We start from the raw sequence: 20,825 nt of genomic DNA, 5'->3' as shown, positions 1-20,825 counted from the left end.
CCAAGTTGGAAACTGCGAGTCTGCTCAGGTCTCTGGCCTGTGTGGTGGGGGAGGAGCAGGCTCCCTCTCTGGGGCCCCTTGTGTCAGAGGGGCTGGGGCTGAGCCATGTCTGTCCCGCGCAAGCCCGCTCCTGGTCCTGTTCCATTGGCGGCAGGGTCCCTGGATTCGGGGGCTCTGGGGTCTCCTCTGGGAGATACAGCGGCACAAGCCCCTCCCTCTTCCAAGCAGGACACGGTTCCCCCTCGCCCGGTGCCCATTTGGCAAGGCCAGGCCTCCCCCAGGACACCCCCCACTTGGCGGAGCACTTGTGGCTCAGCCGGCCAGCAGCTGGCAGGGGGGCAAGGCCCCGCCTCCCCCTCTTGGCGCCAGCCTCAGCCCTGGGGGCTCTCCAGGGGCCTCTCTTGCTTGGGCCTTGGGCTGGGGGGGGCACTGACTCACATCAGGTGCACCCTCAGCCCCGCCTCCTGTGCCCACTGCGAGCTCCCATGGACAGGGGAGAGGGGGTGGGGCGTCACTTGGCCCTAACTCCCAGGGACCTCTTTAGAAAGTGGTCCACCTAGTGGCGTCTGTCCAATTCCAGGGTGACCGGGCTGCCACCTGCTCCAGGTCCCCTGGGGGTTTCCCGTGGGCCTTCCTCTCTGGAAGCAACCACACGGGGGCAGCAGCTCGGCCTTGCTCGTGCCCCAAATGCCAAGCGTGCTGCTGGAGGAGACCCCGCGGTCCTATGGGGTGGCTGCCACGGGCTCGGAGGAGGCACAGGAAGAGGAAGGGGGCGTGAGGGCCGCCGCTGGCTGCCGCCGTGGGCCCAGTCATCCCGGTCATCGCTTCTCGCTGTGACCTTGAGGAGGGGCAGCCTGACCGTCAGCCAAGATCCTGCCCGGCACCCCCGGTCCCGCCAGCCAGGTTTCACTGGCTCCTGTCTGTAAACGTGGCCACCTCGGCTAAGACACGGCGGGCAGGCCACAGGAGACGCCGCCAGCACTGGGGCAGAGCCCAGGCTACACAGGCGAGAGGCTGCCGAGGGTGATGGGGAGGTCGGTGCCAGACCACGCGGTGGCCGCGGCTCTGATGGCAAAGGCAGCCCTGCGGTCCTTAATCAGGGCAGGGAGATGATGAGGGCGGCGTTTTAGGAAGATTAACCTGGCGCAGAGGGGGACGGAGCAGAGTCTGGCTCAATGCAGGGAGTGACGGCTGCTGCCCAGTTCACGGAGGGGCCTTGGCTGGTCGAGCGCTCCCTTCCCGGCAGCGGCAGCGGAGAGGCTGGGCCCTTCCCCCAGCATGCCGGGGCCGGGCCTGGCCAGCAGAGGGCGCTGTGGCCTCAGCGACAGCAGCCGCCTCAAGGGAGCCCTGGCTGCCGGACAGGCCGCAAAACCAAGCCTGGTGGAGACAAGGAGAGGGCCGTGGGCTCCAGCCAGGGGGCTACGAGGCAGAGCCTGAGGGTGTGGCTTTCTCTGTGAAGGGGCCTTCAGGGAGCCGGTGCACCCAGCCACGTGCTACACGGGGTGGGCGGCATTGCCCTCCACACAGCCAGCCACCACAAAGGGAGGCCGCCGAGCTCGGAGCAGAGCTCCTGGGATTGCTCTGTGATGGGCGGTGCCACAGCAGCCTAGGTGCAACCCAGAACCAGGGCTGCCCTGGCCAAGAACGAGAGGAGCCGCCGCTTCTGGATTCTCTGCTCCCTTTATTGAAAGCTGTCGGGATGCTCTGGCAGTGCAGGAGGCGAGTCCGCCGTTCTCGTGCCTTCCACGGAGCCGAGCCCACTGCGGGATGCCCGGCAGCACTGCCCGGCCGGCTGCACCGTCCGCCGGCCCTCACACCAACGCCCGGAAGATCTCCACCTTCTCCCGGTACAGGCGGTGGAACTGCTGGGCCAGGCAGTGGAACGGGGCCTCGTAGTTCTCCTGCTCCTTCTGCAGAGAGTCGAGAAAGCCGCGGTGTCGTTCTCGCATCAGCAGAGGGCCAGCTCTGCTCGCTCGGGGCTGCCCACACTCGGCCTCCCCCTGCACCCTAGAGGAGGGCGTTGGGCCGAGAGGCACTGCCCACGGCGGCCAAGACTCTGGGGCCGTTAGGACAGAGCTGGATGCCGGATGGGGGTGAGACAAGGCCCTTTCTCACTTCGTCTGGACTCAGGGTCCGGTGGCCAACACAGCAGGTGCCGGCCAGGAGCCCCACGCACCGGACGGAGAGCCCCTGTCCCCAAGGGTCTGGATGGGAACCGGGTCGGTGCGGGGACAGGGACGTTTCCTGGAGCGGGGAGGAGGCAGGGCGCCCCTCCCTGGTCTCCGTCGAGTCTGTGTAAGGCTCTCAGGAAAAAGGCGGAGGGCCTGGAGGAGCGCAGAGCCCAGGGCTGGTGGTCCTGACGGCGCAGCCGGGAGAGCCCGCCGGGACACGCTGCACACCGCACACCACCCCCACCCGCTCCGGTGCCAGCCAGCAGGCTGCAGCAGGGGGCACGCACGTGGCACGGGGTGGGGGGCGGCGACATCTAGGAAGCCCCTGTCCCACCCTGAGCACGGTGGGAGTCCCTGCAGGTGCACCTGGGAAGCAGCAGGTGTAGTTCCTGTCGCCGTAAGGGAGACCCGGATGGAGCTCCCGGCTCTGGCTTGGTTTACACTTAGCTGCTGCCAGCATCGGGGCAACGATCGGGCAGGCGGAAGACCTATCTGCCTTTCAAAGGAACCAATGCATCTTTCTAGAGGCTTTCTCTTTCTTCATTTGGAAGGCGGAATGATGGAGAGAGAGAGAGAGAGAGAGAGAGAGAGAGAGAGAGATATCTTTCATCCACTGGTTCATTTCCCAAATGGCCACAGCAGCCAAAGACAGGCCAGGCACAAACAGGAGCCAGGAATTCCCCTGGTCTCCCACACGAGCGCACAGTCCCGGGTGCTCCAGAAGTGGAGCAGCAGGGACTCGAACCGGCGCTCTGATACGGGACGTGGGGGCCGGCCCTGCAAGCGGCAGCTTAACCCGCTGGGCCTCAATGAACAAATCTTCAAAAATAAACAAACAAAGCCAGAAGGCAACGGCGTGAGGCAGGGGCCCGAGCTGCTGACTGCGCTCCCGGTAAAGCCACGTGCAGCCCGGGCACTCGGGAGTGGCTCAGTAGACGAGGCTCTCCGGCCGCCTCTGCCTCTCGATATAAGTTACGCAGACAAAAGCTGGGCCGAGCGCACTGCACCGGTACGTGAGTGCCTGCCTGGAGTCCCAGCCACTCCACTGCCAACCCAGCGTCCTGCTAACGCACCCTGAAGGCGGGGGTGATGCTCCAAGGACTGGCAGGCCGGGACAGAGTTGCAGGCTCCCGGCTTCGGCCCGCTCCAACCCTGGTTGTCGCCCAGGCATTTGGGGAGAACTAGCAGATAGAAGATCTCTCTCAGGCCGACGTCGTGGCTCAGTAGGCTAATCCTCCGCCTGCGGCGCTGGCACACCGGGTTCTAGTCCCAGTCAGGGTGCCGGATTCTGTCCCAGTTGCCCCTCTTCCAGGCCAGCTCTCTGCTGTGGCCCGGGAGTGCAGTGGAGGATGGCCCAAGTGCTTGGGCCCTGCACCCCATGGGAGACCAGGAGGAAGCACCTGGCTCCCGGCTTTGGATCAGCGAGATGCACCGGCCGCAGCAGCCATTGGAGGGTGAACCAACAGCAAAAGGAAGACCTTTCTTTCTCTCTCTCTCACTGTCCACTTTGCCTGTCAAAAAAAAAAAAAAAAAAAAAAAAAAAAAAAAAAAAAAAAAGCTCTCTCTCTCAGATAAAATGAAAATAAACGGACACGAAGGCTGCAAGGTGCTTCTGCTCCCCTGGGCCAGCAGTGCCGGCCTGGGGCTGTCGGCCCGGGGCTCTGCAGGATTGGGAGGAGGGCAGCTGCTGGCCACGTGGTTGAGGACGGTTTGGGATGTGGACAAGGCATCTGCCAAAGCAGGTGCACCTGGACTTCTGAAGGGATTCAGAGGGCTCCCCAAAGCCGGGTCTGGGGAGAACTCTACGAAGTAAGGAGTTCAGCGCCTGGGAGCCTCAACAGTCACCAGGAAGTGACGTCAACTGGGCCACTTTCTGCCACCACAGGGCCACCCAAGCCAGAGACCCGTGTGTCACATGACGTCCCATCTCTGGGTTTCCGTGGCTTTGGTTCTCTCTTCACCTGCGCACCCAGGGAGGAGCCACCCTCTCCTCCATCGCTCTGAGACCTGACACAGGTGCAGCCGCCTGTGGGGCCGTTAGGGCGCTTACGCAGGTACCGTGTGTAAACCCAGCGCACACGGCAGCCTCCAGCCAGCGCCAGCCCCTCCTCCCTCACTGCCCCCAGCGCTCATCCCAGGACTTGGTTTCTGACGCTGGTCCAACCTCTCAAGGTGACGAACAATGTGGTTTTCAACATTTGTAACTTTTGCTTAAACAAATGCTTCGATGTCTTGGTCTGCACGTTTCAAGATCCAGGCCGTGCTGGGAAAGGGAGGCATCGCAGAGGCCCCGAGACCACGGCTGCGGATTCGGGAGTTCAGGGAGGACGAGACGGGCGTGGCGTCGCCACCTGGCCGCATCTCAAGAGGGCATTTGGCTACATTTCCTTTTGAATCAGAGCTGCCCGTGCTGCTATGCTACGACCATGGCAGGGGGGACGTGTTAGTGTGCAAGGTCAACACCACCAGCCGCACGGAAGCCCCTCCCCACCACCGTGACACCCGGACACCTGCACCTCGCGGCCCAGCGGCTTTCGCGGCAGCTGGGTTTTAACTTCTGAGTTCCAGGAAGTCCCGGGATGGGTCTCGGGGTGAGGGGGCAAGTTCACGGGTGGGAACCCAGGAAGAGGGAATGCCGGGACGCTGCTCGCCAGGAGCGCCACCGAGGGAGCCCTCCGCATGGTGAAAGCTCACTGGAACTTCCTTAATTCAGCGTCTGTGGTCGCTGGGCCAGGGGCAAGGGTGAGAGTCATCACTGCCAGCTACGAAGGCGAGGGCTCAGCCGCAAGGGTGCAAGTGAGATCGCCAGGGGACATTCATACTGTAAAACTAGCGGCCACTCACTGAGCACTTAGCAGACTGTGCCGGGGCTTTGGTGTCACCGTCTTAATCTTGAACCTGCGATCCAGGAGGGCGCTGTTGCATTTCCCTTGCTTCCCAGGGGTGGACCGAGCACCGAGCGGCTGAGTGCCACGCCCGGGGCCCCCTGGCTGGCTCTCAACTGCCCGCGGGAGGGCAGCACCACTCTTAAGGCTCACGTCATCACGGCACCCCACAAAGGCAGTGCCAGGGGCTGCAGCACCAAGGCCCCAGGTTGGAGCTGAGATGGCCGTTTCTAGGCGGGGCCTGGGTCAGCTGCTGCAGCTGGCCACAGGGAGGCCAGGGCTGCAGGGCTCACAAGCACCACCAGGGGGCAGTGGTGGACAGCTCAAATCCTGTCGCCCCTGGGCTAAAGGTGACAGCTCGCCCTTGAACTTCCCACTCCAGCTTGCTGGAGGGCATGTGGTGGGCTGAAGTCAACCGGGGCGCAGCAAGTGGGGGGCCAGCAGCACCGATGGAATGAGAAGCCACGACCCCAGCCCCGGCTGGCCCTGTCACCCGTCACGCTGCCTCGGGCGAGTCACTGCAGCTCCTCCACAACCACCTGGGGGCTGTGGGGCCAACACTGAGTGTGCGGACACGGGGGGAATCAGGTGCTTCCCCACCCCCGCCCAGCCGCGGGGGCCGCCATGGAGCTACAGCTCCCGTGGTTGACGTGACCTGTGAGGACTTCTGGTGCACGGGGGAAGGATCTGGGCTAAGAACGCAAACATCGGCTCCACACTGGACTCTGCGTACCTACAGCGGCAGAAGTGCACGCCCCCGCCCCCGCCCCCACGGGCAAACTCACCACGGAGGTCTCCAGACACTCCAGGCCTTGGCTCAGTGCCCACGCCTGGGCCTGGGCGGGGTCCACGGCTCGTCTGCTGGCCAGGTCTGTCTTATTCCCCACCAACACACCTGCTCCAAAGAAACATCCAGAACACACGGCACTTAGCTGGGGCACCGCCGGCGCAGCGAGAGCGAGCACGCGACCTCTGAGGGACGTGCGGCACCTTGGGAGAGCGGCTCCCTGGGCCAGGGCCTCTCGTGCCGGCCCCCCAGGTCAGCTCTGCTTCTGCGTGGCCTTTTTTCCTGGCCGTCACGTGCTCCTGTGTCCCCTGTGCAGAGGGCGGCAGGGCCAGGTGTGTGTGAGCCAAGGGGGCACTGTAAAATGGTCATCGATGCCGAGGCAGAGGCTGGCGGGCGAGGGCGAGGCAGCTCGGCCCCCAGCGGCGTCAGCGGCTGTCTCCTGGGTCGGAAGGAGGAGGACTTGTTGATTTCACACAGCGATGAAAACTCGGCGGACTGAAGGTACTCAGTGGTGAGAACGGGACGCGGACGCTGCCTGTCCCCCACGCCCAGGAGGGGTCCTCCCCAGGCTGGCCTTCCGGGAACAAGTGTTCTTTCCCCTTTCTCCCACAACCCCGCTGGGGGCGGCTTTGCTCCCCTTCTGTAGATGTGGGTGGCCACTCAGAGGCGGGGCCACTGCACAAGCAAGGCTGTCAGAGGCCACGCCCTCAGCGCCCCACCTGGCACCCAGACACCCTAGCAACCCCCTGGGCCCCACAGCTGAGGGGCAGAGGCGCCACCCGCAGCTCCTACCTGGGAGGGAGACGCCAGGGGCCAGGGAGCGTGCCTTCTCCAGCCACCGGCCGCAGCTGTTGAATGACTGCTCGCTGGTCACGTCGTACACCAGGCACAGGACGTCGGGACTCTCCCACTGGGCGTGAGGGTGAGAGGGGGCGCGGGTCAGCGGTGTGGAGGTGGGGTTGGGGGAGGAAGGGGCCTTCCCAGGGAAGGGATGCGGGGTGCCAGGGCATGAACTGCCCTGAAGGGGACACGAGTAGGGACCGGCCACACCCCAGCAGCAGAGCTGGTCACCCGGGGAGCAAAGGCTGTGACGTGTCCCTCCTGGGCAGGGGCGGGGCAGGGATGGGGGGGTGCTGCCCTGGTGCCCCCACCCTAGGAGGTCTGCACCTCATTTCAGGGCCCTTAGGCAAGTTCCTAGAGGAACGAACACAGAAAGTATTGTCCCAGGAGGCTTTGCGGCAGGGTGCTTACAAGAAGGGGGTGCCCAGAGCAGGGGCTGCAAGGACAGAGCCACATGGCTTCTGGCACATTTTGGAACCTGGCTGTTTCAGAGCTGGGGTGGGGGCCGGGGCTGAGAAGAATGCCCCGTAAGGACTTTCGCCCCGGGAGTTTTTTTCAATGGCCACAGCACATGTTGGCAGCTGAGCAGGGGAGGGGCGGCAGTCAGGAAAGGGGCCGTGCTACTCGCCAGCTTATCCAGCATGTCCGAGAACAGCTCCTTGCCCGCAGAGTCGAAGATGAAGAGCTCCTGGAATCGGAAACACGCGTGCTGACAAGGCCTACACACGTGATGCCCTTGGCGCGAGTCGAGTCACAGTTGGCGCGAGTCGAGTCACGGTTGGTGCTCGCCTTAGCTCCGTGCACACACACTGGCCCCGTGCACACACACTGGCCCCGGGGTGCGAGGAAGGTGGAGAGCAGACCAGCGACCCCCGTCGCAGGCCGCCCAGCCCTCCCCGAGTGCCGCCCGCCCCTCCTCACCCCTCCCGCACCAGCCGCAAGCCGACTTCCCACCTTGGGGAGCAGAATGGCCACAGGGGCTCTGCTTTCCAGGGGTCATCGTGGGCTTTGCTAACCAAATGGATTTTCAAGTCTTAAAGCAAACCCTGGTGAAGGAGGTCACGGGGAGGCGTGTCAAGTAGGCCGGGCCGTCCAGGTTCCAGGATGGCTGAGGGGCCGCCCACCGGGATGGAGAGCTAGGGATGACCCTTCCTGCCTCGCCCCCACCTCACCCAGCCCAGGGGAGGCTGTCCCGGTGCTGCTGCCCCAGAAGACCCCTCCCCTCGCCCTCAGCCCTTCCCCTGCAGGTTCTGACCCCAGCACCCCCGCAGAGGGGCACCGGAGCACCTGCCACAGCCTTTCCCACCGCATCAGGGGCGCCAGGGACTTTTTTGCTCATAGTTTTTTCCATGTATATATTATATACTATATAAATAATTTTTACTTATTTGAAAGAGACAAAGAGAGACAGAGCTGGACAGAAAGAGATTTTCCATCCCTGGTTCACTCCCCAAATGCCAGCAACAGCCCGGGCTGGGCCAGGTCAAAGCCAGGAGCCCAGAGCCCCACACAGGCCTCCCACATGGGTGGTGGGGACTCAGGTGTCTGGGAGATCACCTGCTGCCTCCCAGGGTGCGCACTGGCAGGAAGGGGGCCAGGCCTCCACCCCAGGCAGTCTGGTGTAGGATCTGGGTGTCCCGGGAGACAGCTTAAGCACTGTACCAGTGCCTGGCCCCACCACAGATCTCTAGAAGGGACCCGTGTCATGGCCTGTGACACTGGCATCCCACATGGGCACCAGTTTGAGTCCTGGCTGCTCCACTTCCGATCCTGATAATGCACCTGAGAAAGCAGCTGCAGATGGCCCAAGTGCTTGGGCCCCTGTACCCATGTGGGAGAGCCAGATGAAGCCCCTGGCTCCTGGCTTTGGTCTGGCCATCCCTGGCCATTGTGGCCATCTGAGGAGTGAACCAGCGGAAGGAAACTGTCACTCCTCTAACTCTGCCTTTCAAATCAATCAATCTTTATTTTTAAAGGATCTAGGGAAAGCCACAAGCCCTCCCGCAGGTGCGCACACACGAGCTTCCCATCCGGCCACTCAGCTGCAGGAGTTCCCGTGCACCCAGGGGGACCCCGGGTAAGAACCCAGATGCTCACTGACAGGCTCTCCGGAGGCAGGGCCCACGCCCCCGAACTCCGCCCCTGCTCGTCCTCAGCTCATCCGCTCACGTCCCCTGTGTCCTGGATGCTGTTCCCAGGTGTGTGGACGAGGCCGGGCAAGTCCTTGCGTGGCAGCCCTCCTGGGGAGGGGCCCTGAGCCCAGATGGAGCGGCGCTGGATCCGCTGGTGGGGGTGGGGGGGAGGTCACCACTCACCACGCTGTCGCCGGTGTCGGGAACCGGCACTGTCTTCACCACCAAGTCCACGCCCGTCGTCTGCCGTGAGCACCGAGCACATGAGCATGGGGGGTCGGGGGGGGGGGGGCGACAAGAGGAGAGGATGAGCACCCTGGTCCCTGGAGGCTCCCCCACCAGCCTCAGTGTTCGCAGGCAGTATGCAGCCAGAACAGACCTGCCAGACCCCTCCCCTCCATGCCCAGGAGTGGGCTGTGCGCCTGGTGACCGCACGGTGCTCTGGGCAGCCTGCTCAGCACATGGCCCCCCACCCCATGGCACGGGCCCCGCGAGCAGCGGTGGGGGAGGGGGCTTCTCGGTGGCCCCTGCCCCGCAGCCTTCATGTGGCTCACCAGGGTGTAGTTCTTCTGGAAGTGGGCCCCGTCACTGCGGAGGGTCTGGGCCAGGGCGGTCTTGCCCACCGCGGGGTCTCCTGTGAGGTCAGGGCAGGGGGAAGCCATGAGTCCTCACAGAAGCTCCGGCCCCAGACACCACAACGCCAGTGGCTTTTTGCCGCCGACGTCCCGGGCCCACGTGGGCTCTTGTTTGGAGGTCACGAGCAGGTCAATGGGCTTGTGAGACCCTAAATTCACGACGGGGTGGGCGTCTGGTGCAGCGGTTAAGCTGGGACTTCCACAGCCCACACCGGAGCGCCTGGTCCAGCTTCCGCGAACGTGCGCTCTGGGAGACAGCAGGGCGTGACTCCAGCAGCCGAGTCCCTGCCAACCCGCGTGGGAGACCCAGATAGAGTTCTGGGGTCCCGGCTGTGGCCTGGCCCAGCCCTGGCTGCTGTGGGCACGGGGAGTTAACCAGTGGATGGAAGGCCCGTCTTTCTCCCTGCCCACCCTGAAACCCGTGTCCAGGGGGACCTTCTCCACCTGCACCTGCCTGGGCCCCTCCTCGCAGCCTCGCCACAGCTCCACCACAGTGGGAACCGTTCCCGCCAAGCTGGGCTTCTCCCAATGCTCTCTGGCTGGTCAACAGCCCCGCACATGGACACGGCGGGCCTGGGATCCCACCCAGGGAACAGTGGGGCCTGGAGTGCTGCCCGAGCTCGCCGGGGTGCCGGGGGTTCTCTCCGCCCGTCTTTACCTCCCCATTTGCCCTCCCTGCTTTTGCACCCATGACCTCACTCAGCCTCCTGATGGCCGCCTGTTTTATTTGCAGTATCTTCCTCACCTGCAGAGCTGCGCCCTGGTTCCCAGCCCTTCGTCCATCCAGCCCCGGACAGAACCAGCTCTCGACCCTCAGTGCTGGCGCCCCTGCACCCTGCGTGCCCGCCACCTGCCGAAGGCTGGCTGCTCTGTTCGCCTCCAGTTTAGACTTTTCCCACCTATAATTCCCTTGGAAGACAATTCTTGGACGGCGCATGGCACTGCGCTTTAACTCCTCCAGGTGTGAGTGAGCTGTTTGGGTCTGGCTTCCCTATCTGCCCCACGTGGACGGGAAGCAGCGTGTCCCATTCACGCACCCACCCCTGCCTTCCCTGCCAAGGCCACTGCCGTGAACCTCAGGGGACAGATGAAGAGAGTGGGAGAAGCAGGTGCCCTCCCCTCCAGGCCCCTCCTCCCCTGCAGTGGGGGCCCACCGCTGACCCAGCCCTGACCCACAGTGGGGACCAGGGCCGGGCACCACCGTTCTTGGAGCACGGACAGCTCTCCTGCACACCCTGCCTGCACCCAGCTGCCCGCTCCCACACGCAGCAGCAATGGGCCCTCCCCGCGTGGGACAGTGCCTGCTGGTCTGATCTGCTTCACCCCCGGCTGTCAGGCGGCGTCACCGGCTCCTACAGGACACCTCCTGCGGTGGCTGCGAGGAGGCGAAACCACTGCTAACCACATCAGCAGAGCAGCAAGCTGACAAGTGCAAGTTCAAGCAGCCCCAACTGAGAACCACGGCGGCGTCTGCGGCAGCAGCGAGGCACGGAAGGAAGGAGTGGGTCGTGCGGCGTGGCGGGCTTCCCGAGGGTGACGGCGGAGGCCACCGTGACCCCGGACCTGCCAAGTCCAGTGTCTGTTCTTGGTTCTCAACATCCTTGACAGCTCTCAAGGGCATGAGGCAGCCCGACGTGACCCTCCACCCCGAGCCCTGGCCCTGTGGTTTCAGGGCCCCGGCGCTGGCCAGGGTCTCCTGCCACTCTGCCCACTCCTCGGCTCCCACGTGAGTCCTTGGAGCTCTGAATCACTCATTCTCACAGCCTTGACCCTCAAGGGCCTCCCTCCGAGCTTGGTATTCCCAGCACCCATGGGCCTTTACCCAACGCATCAGTGCACAGCCAGGCTCCCCGGTCCCTGGGGCTCTGCACACCCCCAGACCGCGTCCTCACTGCCCCCTCCCCTATCCAGCAGTGGCCCTTCCCTCTCACATAATCTGCTACATCTGAAGCCCACACCTGACACTGCCCTCGCCCACAACTGGGCGACTCCCGACAATGCCCCCGCTAACACCTGGGCATCTACCAACACTGCCCCCGCCCACACCCGGAGGTCTCCCGACACTGCCCCTGCCCACACCCCGGCGTCTCCCAACACTGCCTCTGCCCAACCCCACACTTGGGTGACTCCTGACACTGCCTCCGCCCACACCCCACACCTGGGCGTCTCCCCACAGTGTCCCCGCCCACACCCAACACCCGGGGGGTCTCCCGACACCGCCCCGCCCACACCTGGGAGTCTCCCGACACTGCCCCCGCCCACACCCCACACCTGGGCGACTCCCGACACTGCCTCCACCAACACCCCACACCCCGGGGTCTCCCCACACTGCCCCCACCCAAACCCCACACATGGGCGTCTCCCAACACCGCCCCCACCCACAATCTATACCCGGGGGTCTCCTGACACCATCCCAGCCCACACACCACACGCGGGGGTCTCCTGACACCGCCCCCGCCCACACCTGGGAGTCTCCCGACACTGCCCCCGCCCACACCCCACACCTGGGCGACTCCCGACACTGCCTCCGCCAACACCCCACACCCCGGGGTCTCCCGACACCGCCCCCGCCCACACCCCACACCCGGGGGTCTGCCGCCACCGCCCCCGCCCACACCCCACACCCGGGGGACTCCCGACACCGCCCCCGCCCACACCCCACACCCAGGGGTCTGCCGCCACCGCCCCCGCCCACACCCCACACCCGGGGGTCTCCCCACACTGCCCCCACCCAAACCCCACACCCGGGGGCCTCCCGACACCGCCCCCGCCCACACCCCACACCCGGGGGTCTCCCCACACTGCCCCCACCCAAACCCCACACCCGGGGGCCTCCCGATACCGCCCCCGCCCACACCCCACACCCGGGGGACTCCCGACACCGCCCCCGCCCACACCCCACACCCGGGGGCCTCCCGACACCGCCCCCGCCCACACCCCACACCCGGGGGTCTCCCCACACTGCCCCCACCCAAACCCCACACATGGGCGTCTCCCAATACCGCCCCCACCCACAATCTACACCCAGGGGTCTCCTGACACCATCCCAGCCCACACACCACACCCGGGAGTCTCCCGACACCGCCCCCGCCCACACCCCACACCCGGGGGTCTCCCGACACCATCCCAGCCCACACCCAACACCCGGGGGTCTCCCGACACCACCCCAGCCCACACCCCACACCCGGGGGGTCTCCCGACACCGCCCTTGCCCACACCCCACACCCGGGGGTCTCCCGACAGCGCCCCCGCCCACACCCCACACCGGGGGGTCTCCCGACACCGCCCTTGCCCACACCCCACACCCGGGGGTCTCCCGACACCGCCCCCGCCCACACCCCACAACCGGGGGTCTCCCGACACCGCCCCCGCCCACAATCTACACCCGGGGGTCTCCTGACACCGTCCAAGCCCACACCCAACACCCGGGGGTCTCCCGACACCGCAACTGCCCACACCTGGGCATCTCCTGAAACTGCCCCCGCCCACACCTGGGAGTCTCCCGACACCGCCCCCGCCCACACCCCACACCCGGGAGTCTCCCGACACCGCCCCCGCCCACACCCCCACACCAGGGGGTCTCCCGACACCGTCCCCGCCAACACCCCAAAACGGGGGTCTCCCAACACTGCCCCCGCCCACACCCCACACCTGGGCGTCTCCCGACAACGCCCCTGCCCATACCCCACACCCGGGGGTCTCCCGACACTGCCCCCGCCCACACCTGGGCATCTCCCGACACTGCCCCCGCCCACACCCCACATCCGGGGGTCTCCCGACACTGCCCCCGCCCACACCCCACACCCGGGGGTCTCCCGACACCGCCCCCGCCCACACCCCACACCCGGGGGTCTCCCGACACCGCCCCCGCCCACACCCCACACCCGGGGGTCTCCCGACACCGCCCCCGCCCACACCCCACACCCGGGGGTTTCCTGACACCTTCCCCGCCCACACCTCACACCCGGGGGTCTCCCGACAGTGTCACCGCCCACACCCAACACCCGTGGGTCTCCCGACACCGCCCCTGCCCACACCTGGGCATCTCTTGAAACTGCCCCCGCCCACACCTGGGAGTCTCCCGACACTGCCCCCGCCCACACCCCACACACGGGGGTCTCCCGACACCGCCCCCGCCCACAATCTACACCCAGGGGTCTCCCGACACCGTCCAAACCCACACCCAACACCCAGGGGTCTCCCGACACCGCCCCTGCCCACACCCCACACCCGGGGGTCTCCCGATACCGCCCCTGCCCACACCCCTACACCCGGGGGTCTCCCGACACCGCCCACACCCCACACCCAGGGGTCTCCCGATACCGCCCCCGCCCACACCCCCACACCAGGGGGTCTCCCGACACCGCCCCTGCCCACACCCCACACCCGGGGGTCTCCAGACACCGACCCCGCCCACATCCAAAACCCGGGGGTCTTCCGACACCGCCCCCGCACACACCCCACACCCGGGGGTCTCCCGACACCGCACACACCCCACACCCGGGGGTCTCCCGACACCGCCCCCGCACACACCCCACACCCGGGGGTCTCCCGACACCGCCCCCGCACACACCCCACACCCGGGGGTCTCCCGACACCGCCCCAGCCCACACCCCACACCCGGGGGGTCTCCCGACACCGCCCCCCGCCCACACCCCACACCCGGGGGTCTCCCGACACCGCCCCCGCCCACACCCCACACCCGGGGGTCTCCCGACACCGCCCCAGCCCACACCCCACATCCGGGGGGTCTCCCGACACCGCCCCCGCCCACACCCCACACCCGGGGGTCTCCCGACACCGCCCCCGCCCACACCCCACACCCGGGGGTTTCCTGACACCTTCCCCGCCCACACCTCACACCCGGGGGTCTCCCGACAGTGTCACCGCCCACACCCAACACCCGTGGGTCTCCCGACACCGCCCCTGCCCAACCTGGGCATCTCTTGAAACTGCCCCCGCCCACACCTGGGAGTCTCCCGACACTGCCCCCGCCCACAACCCTACACCCGGGGGTCTCCCGACACCGCCCACACCCCACACCCGGGGGTCTCCCGATACCGCCCCCGCCCACACCCCCACACCAGGGGGTCTCCCGACACCGCCCCTGCCCACACCCCACACCCGGGGGTCTCCCGACACCGCCCCTGCCCACACCCCCACACCCGGGGGTCTCCCGACACCGCCCACACCCCACACCCGGGGGTCTCCGGACACCGACCCCGCCCACATCCAAAACCCGGGGGTCTTCCGACACCGCCCCCGCACACACCCCACACCCGGGGGTCTCCCGACACCGCACACACCCCACACCCGGGGGTCTCCCGACACCGCCCCCGCACACACCCCACACCCAGGGGTCTCCCGACACCGCCCCAGCCCACACCCCACACCCGGGGGGTCTCCGGACACCGCACCTGCCCACACCTGGGCATCTCCTGAAACTGCCCCTGCCCACACCCCACACCCGGGGGTCTCCCAACACCGTCCCCGCCCCCACCCCACACCCGGGGGTCTCCCGACACCACCCCCGCCCACACCCCACACCCGGGGGTCTCCCGACACCGCCCCCGCCCACACCCCACACCCGGGGATCTCCCGACACCGCCCCCTCCCACAATCTACACCCGGGGGTCTCCCGACACCGCCCCCACACACACCCCACACCCGGGGGTCTGACACCGCCCCAGCCCACACCCCACACCCGGCGGTCTCCTGACACCTTCCCCGCCCACACCCCACACCTGGGGGTCTCCCGACATTGTCCCTGCCCACACCCAACTCCCGGGGGTCTCCCGACACCGCCCCTGCCCACACCTGGGCATCTCCTGAAACTGCCCCCGCCCACACCTGGGCGTCTCCCAACAGTGCCCCCGCCCACACCCACACCCGGGGGTCTCCCGACACCGCCCTGCCCACACCACACACCTGAGCGCCTCCCGACACCCTATCCGCCCATACCCCACCCCTGGCGTCTCCCGACACCGCCCCTGCCCACACCCCAAACCCGGAGGGTCTCCCAACACTCTCCCTGCCCACACCCCACACCTGGGCATCTCCTGAAACTGCCCCCGCCCACACCTGGGAGTCTCCCGACACTGCCCCCGCCCACAATCTACACCCGGGGGTCTCCCGACACCGTCCAAGCCCACACCCAACACCCAGGGGTCTCCCGACACCGCCCCCGCCCACACCCCACACCTGGGCGTCTCCCGACACCGCCCCCGCCCACACCCCACACCTGGGCGTCTCCCGACACCGCCCCCGCCCACACCCCACACCTGGGAGTCTCCCAACAGTGCCCCCGCCCACACCCCACACCCGGGGGTCTCCCGACACCGTCCCCGCCCACACCCCACACCCGGGGGTCTCCCAACACCGTCCCCGCCAACACCCCACACCTGGGAGTCTCCCAACAGTGCCCCCGCCCACACCCCACACCCGGGGGTCTCCCGACACCGTCCCCGCCCACACCCCACACCCGGGGGTCTCCCAACACCGTCCCCGCCAACACCCCACACCTGGGCGTCTCCTGACAACGCCCCCGCCGACACCCAAAACCGGGGGGGTCTCCCGACACTGCCCCCGCCCACACCCCACACCTGGGCGTCTCCCAACACTGCCCCCGCCCACACCCCACACCTGGGCGTCTCCCGACACCGCCCCCGCCCACACCTGGGCATCTCCCGACACTGCCCCCGCCCACACCTGGGAGTCTCCCAACAGTGCCCCCACCCACACCCCACATCCGGGGGTCTCCCGACACTGCCCCCGCCCACACCCCATACCCGGGGTCTCCCGACACCTTCCCCGCCCACACCCCACACCTGGGCGATCCCGACACTGCCCCCGCCCACACCCCACACCCGGGGGTCTCCCGACACCGTCCCCGCCCACACCCCACACCCGTGGGTCTCCCGACACCATCCCCGCCCACACCCCACACCCGGGGGTCTCCCAACAGTGCCCCCGCCCACACCCCACACCTGGGCGTCTCCCCACACCGTCCTCGCCCACACCCCACACCTGGGCGCCTCCCGACACCGCACCCGCCCACACCACACACCCGGGCTACTCCCGACACCCTATCCTCCCACACCCCACCCCTGGAGTCTCCCAACACTCTCCCTGCCCACACCCCACACCTGGGCGATCTCCCGACACCGCCCCCGCCGATATCCACACCCGGGGGTCTCCCGACACCGCACCTGCACACACCTCACACCCTGGGGTCTCCCGACACCGTCCCCGCCCACACCCCACACCCAGGGGTCTCCCGACACCGCCCCCGCCCACACCACACACCCGGGCTTCTCCCGACACCCTATCCTCCCACACCCCTCCCCTGGCGTCTCCCGACACCGCCCCTGCCCACACCCCACTCCGGGGGGTCTCCCAACACTCTCCCTGCCCACACCCCACACCTGGGCGATCTCCTGACACTGGCCCCGCCGACACCCTATACCTAGGGGTTTCCCGACACCACCCCCGCCCACACCCCACACCTGGGCGTCTCCCAACACCGTCCAAGCCCACATCCCACACCAGGAGGTCCCCGACACTGCCCCCGCCCACACCCCACACCTGGGCATCTCCTGACATTTCCCCCCGCCCACACCCCACACCCGGGCGTCTCCCGACACTGCCCCCGGGGCAGTGATGGCCCAGGCGTGTGTTCCTGCCGCCCACGTGGGAGACCTGGATTGTGGGCCAGGCCCGGGATCCAGACCCTGCTGTTGCAGGAAGTGAGTCACAGTGACCACCCCCCTCAGGTTGGGCCACTGAATTGCAGTGCTGGTGTCACCAAGGGGCCGCAGGGGTCTGCATCCCAGCTCTGGGGACTCTTAAGCTTCGGCGGTCCCGTCTCTGCGGCCCTCCATGTCTGACGAGCCGTCCCCGCCGAGGGCTGAATGCGTTGTGGTCTGGACCAGGCCTGGGGTAGGAATACAGGCCAGCAGGCAATTCTCCCTCCTCCCTGCCTCAACCGCCCTGCACACAGCACTGACCCAGGGACCCTCCCAGAGTGGCGCCCTCATCCCGGCTCTCACGCAAAAGGCGGTGAGGCCTACCCACCACAGCCCACCCCGGCCCACAGCCCAGCTCTCGCCAGCCCCCAGGCCTGCCCGCCACAGCCCGCCCCGGCCCACGGCCCAGCTCTCGCCAGCCCCCAGGCCTGCCCGCCACAGCCCGCCCCGGCCCACGGCCCAGCTCTCGCCAGCCCTCTCCTGCACACAGTCTGGGCTCTGCAGCCCCGCTCTCAGCCCAGGGCCAGCTCCGTCCGGTGCCCCAGTCCAAGTCCAAAGCCTGCCCATTCTCTGCCAGGTGAAGCCCAGTGTCCTGTCTGTCCATCCGTCCCCGGGCGGCCAAGGTGCATCCTCCCCGGAGGCACCGTCACCGTCCCCTGCGTCCCAAGCAGCAGCACATCACAGCACCCCAGGGCGCAGACTCAGGACCGACTCTGTCACTTGCTAGCTGTGTGACTGTGGGTCAGTCCCTTAGCCTCTCTGTGCCTCAGCGGGCACAGCCGTCCAAAGTAACACCTGCTTCCTCGAATTGCTGGGAGGATTTCGTGAGTTAAAATGCACAGTGCCTGGCATACAGTAGGTGCTGCTTAAATGTTTCCTAATAAGACACAGATGAGCACCAAGTGTGCTTTGCTCGCGTGGTGGGAGCCAGAACGAGCCACACGTGAGGCGTTTCTCGGGTGTCTTGGTTCGTGTTTGCTGCGGATCAACCGCTCACGGGCACCTTGGCCTGTCCTGGAGTGCAGGGGCTGGGCTGAAGCGTCCCTGCGCTCCCCATGCAGGACGACCCCCACGCAGCAGGTGCTCAGTGGTGGCTGTCGCATGAACACCCTTGGATTGATGGGCTGGTCATGTGGGAGAAAAAACAAAGCCACATGGGTTAAAGCAGCAGCCCTGGGAGAGGTGAAAGGAAAGAGAAAGCCAGCGATGGTGCGTGAATGCACGTGTGTGTGCGTGTGTGCGTGTGCTTACATGTGCGTGTGCCTGTGTATGTGGTGGGAAAGGGGGCTGGCTCGCCGGGCTGAGGCCTTTAGGTCCCCGGACACTTCCAGGAAGGGAGGCCTTTGGGGCCGCACGAGCAGGCTGCAGACCGAAGGCCAGGCTGGGGTTCAGGCAGCGGCTGGACCGAGTAGAAACGTCGGCCTCGGGAGCAGGAGCAGAGACGGGGCCGGTGTCGTGGCACAGGCTAAGCTGCCACCAACGATGCCGGCGGCCCACAGTGGAGCGCCAGTGAAGGTCCTGGCTGCTCCGCTTCCAATCCAGCCCCCTGCTAATGTGTCTGGGCCCCTGCCACTCACGAGGGAGAACCAGATGGAGTTCCAGCCTCCTGGATTTGGCCAGTGGATGGAAGATCTCTGCCTCGCCTTCTCTCTCACTGTCACTCGGCCTTGCAAATAAATAAACACATCTCTAAGAAGGAGGACTGGGAGGAGGAGGAGAAGGGCAAAACGAAAGACATTTAAAGCCTGGGCTGGGAACAGAGCCACAGGAGCCAGACCACCTGGTCTGATCACACAGTGTGCCGCCTCCTGCTGTGTGACCCAGTGCCAATGTCCTCCCCTCTCTGGGCCTCTTCCCCTGTAAGTGAGGAGGACAGTCCCGCCCAGGGGGCTGTGGCCAGGAGCCACGGGGAGAAGGGTTGAGAGTCTAGCACAGTGCTGGCGCCCAGAAACCACTCCAGCGGTCAGCTCCGGGACAACAGCTGGATTTGAAAAGCAACAGGAGAGCCGGCGCCGCGGCTCACTTGGCTAATCCTCCGCCTGTAGCGCCCACACCCCGGGTTCTAGTCCCGGCTGCCCCTCTTCCAGTCTAGCTCTCTGCTGTGGCCTGGGAGGGCAGTGGAGGATGGCCCAAGTGCTTGGGCCCTGCACCCGCATGGGAGACCAGGAGAAGCACCTGGCACCTGGCTCCTGGCTTCAGATTGGCACAGCACGCCGGCTGCAATGCGCTGGCCGTAGCGGCCACTTGGGGGGTGAACCAATGGAAAATGGAAGACCCTTCTCTCTCTCTCTCACTGTCTCTGTCTGTCCAAAAAAAAAAAAAAAAAAAAAAAAAGCAACAGGAGAAGGAACAGTCGGAGACGCCCATTCAGAAGAGAAAGTAAACTGTTGCCACCTCATCCCTAAAGCAGACTGAAGCTCAAAGTGCCTTGGCCAGGGTGACGGAGCTGGTGAGAGGAACAGCACAACACTGCGCTCGGGGGAGCCGCCTCCCCTGGGAACCCCTAGTCTCTAGCCCTAACATGAAAGCTGCCAGGCAGCTTTCCGGGGGACCCTTTTACTTTCAAATCAGGAAAGTCATCACCAATATGATCATCTCATCCGAGCCTGCAGCCTGCAGCGGGTTAACCGGCCACCTGCAGTGCCGCCATCCCATCGCGCTCCCTGCTAACAGCCTGGGAGAGCAGCGGGAGACAGTCCAAGTCCTCGGGTCCCTGCGCCCACGGGGGAGACCAGGAAGAAGCTCCTGGCTCCTGGCCGTTGCAGCCTCTGGGGAGTGAACCAGCGGATGGAAGATTGATCTGCCCCTCCCCCCATCTAACGCTGACTTTCAAATAAAGAAAAAAATCGTTAAGTAATAATTTCACTCTGGAAGGGAGGGATAAAAAGGAGATTCTTTTCTCCGTACAATTTCTTGCCGCTCCATTCCGGAGCTGCTTGGGGAAGCCCGGGGAAGCTGCAGGTGTGCACAGCAACGCGAGTTAAGACCCGGGGGTGGAAATCCTGGCTCTGAGCTGGGGCCGCCCCTCTCGGTGCCTCAGGAGGAACAGGACCAGGGTGGACGTGGCAGCGCCGAGGCCAGGGCGCCAAGGCGACAGGACGCACGGAGCGATGGCCAGCCAGGTCCCCCAGGCCTCGCCCTGCCGGACAGCGGAGGGTTGGGCTGACCGCGCCGGGCCAGGCCGGCGGGGCGACACAGGTGCTCTGGGAGCAGCTCCTCCCCGCCTAACGGAGTTGACTGCCCCAGCCGCTGCAGCAGAGCGAAAGGGACGGGACAAGAGCTCCCACGACGCCGGAGCCGAGGCCGCCGACTCACCGGCCAGGATGCACTTGGCTGCCAGCTTCACCATGGTAACAGCCGCCGCCCCGGACCTGAGAGGGCCCCCGCCGGCCTCCGACGGGAGGTGGGTGGGAGGGCCGAATCCGCGGCCTGGATCCGCTGGACAGGGGCTGGGGGCAGACAGCGACGCCGGCGGGGGGCGAGCGGGCTGCAGGAGGGCTCCTGACGGGGCCCGGCTCGAGGCTCCAGAAGCAGCCTGCGAGAGTGCAAGCGAAGCGACTCCGGAGCGCGGCCCAGCCTCGCAGCCCGGCCCCTCCGCGTCCGAAGTCCCGCGCCAAAGGTGTTTCCCTG

The 20,825-nt window shown here is 66.5% G+C and overlaps 1 protein-coding gene across 1 annotated transcript; it reads right to left on the bottom strand.

Moving 5' to 3' along the window:
- Positions 1–1,668: 1,668 nt before the first annotated feature.
- Positions 1,669–20,811, bottom strand: IFT27 (intraflagellar transport 27). Its single transcript, XM_062202896.1, has 7 exons — positions 20,511–20,811; positions 9,370–9,449; positions 8,999–9,058; positions 7,312–7,371; positions 6,636–6,753; positions 5,842–5,951; positions 1,669–1,910 (listed from the first exon to the last, which is right to left on the bottom strand). Exons 1-7 carry the CDS (start codon positions 20,542–20,544, stop codon positions 1,812–1,814), a joined length of 561 nt encoding a protein of 186 aa, XP_062058880.1. The 5' UTR covers positions 20,545–20,811; the 3' UTR covers positions 1,669–1,811.
- Between the last annotated feature and the right edge of the window lie 14 nt (positions 20,812–20,825).

This window comes from Lepus europaeus, chromosome 10, assembly GCF_033115175.1.
Source record: "Lepus europaeus isolate LE1 chromosome 10, mLepTim1.pri, whole genome shotgun sequence".
In the NCBI taxonomy this organism is placed as follows: Eukaryota; Metazoa; Chordata; class Mammalia; order Lagomorpha; family Leporidae; genus Lepus; species Lepus europaeus.
The sequence above is the reverse complement of the archived record's forward strand: the minus strand, read 5'-3'. Positions and strand labels throughout refer to the sequence as shown.